Here is a 5897-nt window from a genome sequence, read left to right on the forward strand (position 1 = left end):
ATCAAGAGGCTGCAGAATTCACTTTCTGTCCTGTAGATATCATATAAACTCATTTTATCAAGACTTTTGGCTAAAACTTATGCCAACAACATGGGGGTGGAAATAAATCCTCCCTTTGAGAGAATACTTGATGTAGAGTAAACCTTATGACCAAACTTTAGTAGTTGATCTGCAGCTGACAAAGCTGAAGGTAATGATTCAGTCCTGAATTTTTGCAACAGTCTGATGAAAGAAAGGCCAAACCTTAATTTGTTAACTGGGAATAATCAAACTCAAAGCAGAGATAGTTATGATAAAAAGGAGAATAAATCCTACATTCATGTGTTGTATTTGTTGTAATTTATAATTCTTTCTCGCCGCTCTCCGGAGTGATGCTACAGATCAGTGTGAAACCATCATCTCCATCACAGCAGGCGGTCAGAGCACCTCTCACCACGGCTGAACTCCTCTGAGTTTTCTCGGTTGCGAGGAAATGGATTGACTGTGATACGTGTTTCTCTGAAAAGTTTTTGATGTCGTTCGAGGTTCTTGTCTTCTCGAGTTTCGCTCCTGCTTCGGTTCTTTTCACTTATTCAGCATTTGGTTGGAGCTCAGTGACATGGCGTGTTGCTGGGGGCCTCCTCCTGTCACTCCAGGTAAAGTCAAACCAAACTAAAGATGTAAATGAATTCACAGACTGGGAGGAATCTGAAAGGAGCACTGTTACTTTTTATTAATAACACCTGTTTGACCCTGTAATACTAGTTAAACTGTGGCCATAAAATTATACTGACTTAACAGGAGGAAGACGTTTTATTGTCTGAAGGAGGAGGATGTACACTTTAAAATTTATACTTAGCAGAAAATTCAATTTAATGTTTTTAAATAACTGTCAGCTTTATTTTTAACCATCCTCCCTCTGGTCTTCATCTTCCTCCTCCTCATCTTCCTTCATTAACATCCTGAATAAGTTATCTAAAATATTTTTTTATTATCCATTATTTTAAGCTATTCTGAGTTTAAATTTATGCTATTTAAAATGTTATGGATGAATTTGTAATGCAGTTGTTGCCTTTTAATAGATACTATCTTTAAAACTTAAAATATTTACTTATATTTTTTACATTTATTATGACGTTTCATGATTTAATTAAACTGTGATGCTTTCTTCACGTTCCTTACACATTACAGCCAAAATAAAAATAAAAAAACATCCACCTCTAATGAAGCTGTGGGCCAATGTGTGGCACCAAAGGCAAACATAATTATTTAATGTCTTTTAAGTTAAAAAACTATTTTGCTGAATCTTAAAAAGTTGAAAGGAGTTCATAATAAATCAATCCAGTTTCAAAGGTTCCTGTTTCTTTGGATCACCCACACGAACTGAATCTAAACATTTCAGCCACATTTTGTCCGTCTAAATGTGGAGCACACACACCGCCTGGTGGCGATTTGAAAACCATGCAGAACTCGTCACGAACACGGCTGTAATTTAATGTGTGCACTCAGGCTTAGGCGTTCAAATTTAATTAAATCAAAGATGTAAAACATTTAACAGTGTTTACTGATCTCTAATGAGGAGCATCATAAAATAGTTGGAAAGAGTGAAAAGATAACACCCTTAAAGCTGCTTTTGTTTCATTACAATTCAGCAAAAAGAGCCATTTTAATAGCTTTTCTCCCAAATAGTTACTCAGAAAACAGCTGTTAAGGGTAAAAATTAATTTTAAAAAGACAAGTTTAAATGGAATAACTTGCCTGCTTAATGCAAATGTTCATTTTATTATTCTGTACACTTTTAAAAACTTCTAGTTTTACTTGTCAGTATTCTAATAAGCATTAATTTTCTTTGCAAACCATAAAATTAGTTTGATTTTAAGAAAGCTACTTTAGTTCATACTGACATTAAAACTATAATTCTTTGATGAGACACTACTGCTTTCAGTAACAAAAAGCCATTTCTTTTTAAATGTGAATGTTCATCCATTTTTAGGTAAACTGAAGCATGCACCACCATGCAAGAGAAGATGAAATAAGGACGTCTCACTTTTATTGTATTAACATTTCTATGAGGAACATATGGACTCTGTGCTGTTATCTGCTGAAATACAACATCTGGTGTCCTTTAACATCTGTAACCACAGTCCTACAGCTCAAACTTTTTTTCAGTGAAAAGTTTACCACCTTCACAGAATTGCTCCGGCACGCAGGCCGACATATCTGCAGCTCGTGTGCTGTACAGATATCAGACAGATGAGGCCACAGGCAAACAGAGCGGAGGTCATTCATCTGGAGAGTTCAGTCTGAAGCTGCACCACAGCATCTGACGCTGCTAAAAGATGGTAAGAATTAAAAAAAAGGCATTTTTTGTTTCCTTTATTTTTTAGGATCCTTTTCTCTTCATTGTTTTATATAAAAAAGAACACAGTAATATGAAGAACTTAGAGAATGACCAACAGAGCGGCAGAATACAGGTCTACTCCAACACCACGGTGCCTCCTGCTGCCTCCAGGGCGGCTTTTAGTTTCTCTGCTTCGTCCTTGGCTGCATTAGCCCGGATTTCCTGAGGGAGAGACTCCACTAGCTTCTTAGCCTGATCAAAGGGGAAACAGAGAAAACAAGACAGTGGGCAACGCAAAACTGCAACACCGATTGACAATTACGATCAAGTTTCCACAGACATTTACAACTTCTAATCCTTCTCACCACTTAGCTCAGCACCTTTGCTTTAATACAAAGAGCAAACTCAAAGTAATAAGCAAATGTTTTTAGATCAAAAACGGGTTTAGAAGTGATCAGATTATTGTAAAGAGATGCATGACTGAAAAGAAGCCCAATATTGCTGCTCATCTAATGCTAACAGGAAAAAAAGATCCCTTCAAACAGCTGGACAGATGTCACTCACCTGCACCAGGTTCAAGCCGTGGATGCAGTTCTTTACTTCCTTTATAAGCTTTACTTTATCTTCTGCTTTTAATTCTATCAGCTTTACTACGAAGTGCGTTTTCTCCTTTTTAACTGGTGCCTCCTCCTCCTCTTCTGTGGCCTTTTTACAAAAAAAAGAAAACAGTAATGCACACACTGTAGCTTCCTGTTAGCCACAATAACAGATAGTTGCTCTTTTTAAGGCTGATTTTAAGGGGGTTTTTCTGTCGTTGTGACTTTGTTTTAAAGCAGCCGGTGAAATATTTGTACCTGAGCTGCAGACACAGCTCCTCCGGCCATTGCCCCCATCGGCATCATTCCAACATCCTGAATGTTTAGAGTTTTCTGTGAACAAAATGAAGAAAATCATCTCTGGACAACATAAGCTTAAACGTCCATTTTAAAACATGACTTAGACTGAGTACTATGATATTATCAGGATTTCTCCCAAACCTTGAGGAGCTCGTTGAGGTCCGACACCTCTAACAAGGTGAGGCCAGATATGTCGCTGACGAGCTGCTGGATTTTCGGAGAATACTGTTTGGGTTCTCCGTCTAGTTGGGGCGTGGCGATGGTGTCTGATCGGCTGGCCGCGCTGGTCTGCAGCAGTCTGAGAGTACACGAGGCCGGGGCCTGCTGCTGAAGCTGTTGGCTGAAAATTTCAAAGAGAGTTCATTTAATTACTGCATCTGGTCATCGTTTGAAGATGGGACGCAGGGTCACCTATTAATCAGATGAAACATGGAATCTGACGCAATACAAGTCAATATTTCTTGGTTTTAGGGGCTGCAAATTTTACTTTATTGAGCAAATTTGAGCCAGGTTTTCCTGACTACAATTACTAACCAAAAAATATAACCACACAGCAAATATTATAATAATTGTTAGCTGCCTCAAAAAGAGAACAAACACAGGAAGAGTCCTGAAAAGTAAAAAGCTACAAAAGAACGTGTTTTTAATATCCACACTTTACTACAATTTTGTTTAATATTGTAAAAGGCTGCATCTGGTTGATTTCATGTATTTTAAAACGTGCAACTTCTGGTTATTTCAAATATAAAAAAAACAAAATCCCATTCCTTGAACGTGACATTTGAGGTCAAGAGGAAAAACTTATTTAAGACAACAAACAGCACATTTGGAACATCTGATTTAATTAATTTTTTCTTATTGGATAACAAAATTACAACCTTAGAGGCTCATGTTCTTCTTCTTTAATTTGCAGCAGTGTTGACACCTCAAGGTGTGTTACTGCCCTCCACAGGTGAAACATTAAACTAAGTTTCTAAGTTTATATTATTAAAAACAGCTTAGATTCATATAAGAAGTGAATCAGTATCTGTAGAACCATGAGGAGCAAGAAACCTAACAGAGAAAACACCAAACTTAATATCTTTTCCAACTAGTTTGAAATAGTAATTTAAACCACAATGACCCAGTCTTGACCTAGTTAACTTTACTACATATTTGTGTTTTCGAGGATATTTTATGAATTACTCAATTATATAAATTTACTATGGGATTCAACCGTATTTCACTGTTTTATGCAGGCTTAGCTTTGCTATTATCCCAGAAATCCACATAAAGCGAACAGCTGCACCAACCCTGCTTAGTATTGAAAAAACGAGATAAGTTTTTTGAAGAGCACTTCCTTTCTTTTAAAGACATCTGTGCAAAGAATTGCAGATAATAACACGATAGTAAACATAGTAATACCGTCAATAACTCGTTTGCAGGTTTTATAATGAGCTGGTTGTTCAAAAACACCAAATCTTGCTCCTTCCTGGAGGCTAACATTACCTGTCGGCTAACCTGAATTAGCTTCTAAAAACACGAAAACCACTTCCGGCTGCAGTCAAACAACACCTGCAGCGTTTTATTGGGTTTTAGAGAAAACGACATGTTCTACGTCCAGGACGAGCCGCAGTAGCCGCCGGCTGTCCTTGAAGACGGAGACAGAGACAAGAGATGCACGGCGGTTCCGGGGTTTTGTTACCGACCGTCGCCGCTCGTCACGTACCGGTGCGTGCGCGCGGCGGCCCGCAGCGCGGTCCGGAGGCAGCGTCCGGTGCAGTACATGCTGGCTTTACCCGGAGCTGCGGGGCCCAGAGTCCAACTAAAACTCAATCAGGTTTCTCACAGTCAGACCCGCTTCCAGTCTCACTGCTTCAAAGGCACATGGCGTCCTCTCTGCTGCTGACCTACCCACAATGCACTGCACTATTAGGAAACCTACGGGAGCCCATGAGGGACAGTAGATACGAAAACTGAGCTGCGCCTTTTTCCTAGATAGATAGATAGATAGATAGATAGATAGATAGATAGATAGATAGATAGATAGATAGATAGATAGATAGATAGATAGAGAGAGAGAGAGAGAGATGTAAAACAACCAATGAGAGGTCTTGAGATGATTTCCAGCAGTTCATTCAAAATTTAAAAAAAAAGCTAATAGCAATTTTTTTTTTCAATATTGTTACAAAATATAAATAACAGCAGTCATCAAGTGATAAAAATGCTTTGATAATAGTTTAGGCTGTTAACTTTTATCTTATTAGCGATGTTTGTAAACCTAAACCAGTGATATTTGGGGCTGCGAGTCTCTTCTGCAGCTATTTTAAGGTTCTGAAATTAAAAAGGTTTGGGGAACAGCAACAATAGACCATTTAACCATTTGACACACATGACTGAGAAGAAAACAGCTCTCAGAGGAGCGCTGACTCCTATCAGCAACATAAACCAACGAGCTCATTCACAACCAACACATCACTACAAATTTTATTCCTTTTATTTTATTTTTAAAACGTTGGAAAGAAGCTTGTGACTTTACCTGCTGATTGTGCCACTTCTTGCTTTGGCCAATCAAAATCAGGGGTGGAAATTAGCACCCGCCACCGGCCAAATGCGGGTAAATATTTGAAGTGGCGGGTGAATTTGATCAACACACACGCCACTGTGGCGGGTTGGCAATTTGAACAGAAAAGGTATTATTT

General features: G+C 38.4%; 1 protein-coding gene across 1 annotated transcript; it reads right to left on the minus strand.

The window, feature by feature from the left end:
* Nucleotides 1-2007: 2007 nt before the first annotated feature.
* mrpl12 (mitochondrial ribosomal protein L12) lies at nt 2008-5129 on the minus strand. Its single transcript, XM_017425336.3, has 5 exons — nt 4925-5129; nt 3358-3556; nt 3175-3249; nt 2885-3025; nt 2008-2572 (listed from the first exon to the last, which is right to left on the minus strand). Exons 1-5 carry the CDS (start codon nt 4981-4983, stop codon nt 2456-2458), a joined length of 591 nt encoding a protein of 196 aa, XP_017280825.1. The 5' UTR covers nt 4984-5129; the 3' UTR covers nt 2008-2455.
* Between the last annotated feature and the right edge of the window lie 768 nt (nt 5130-5897).

The sequence above is a fragment of the Kryptolebias marmoratus genome, linkage group LG12 (genome assembly GCF_001649575.2).
Source record: "Kryptolebias marmoratus isolate JLee-2015 linkage group LG12, ASM164957v2, whole genome shotgun sequence".
NCBI lineage: Eukaryota > Metazoa > Chordata > Actinopteri > Cyprinodontiformes > Rivulidae > Kryptolebias > Kryptolebias marmoratus.

Coding starts and splice junctions, on each gene's coding strand:
- mrpl12 (XM_017425336.3), bottom strand. CDS start 4,983: ATGTACTGCACCGGACGCTGCCTCCGGACCGCGCTGCGGGCCGCCGCG. Junction 3,026..3,174: donor GAGCTGTGTCTGCAGCTCAG/GTACAAATATTT, acceptor TTTTGTAAAAAG/GCCACAGAAGAGGAGGAGGA. Junction 2,573..2,884: donor ACGGCTTGAACCTGGTGCAG/GTGAGTGACATC, acceptor CCCTTTGATCAG/GCTAAGAAGCTAGTGGAGTC.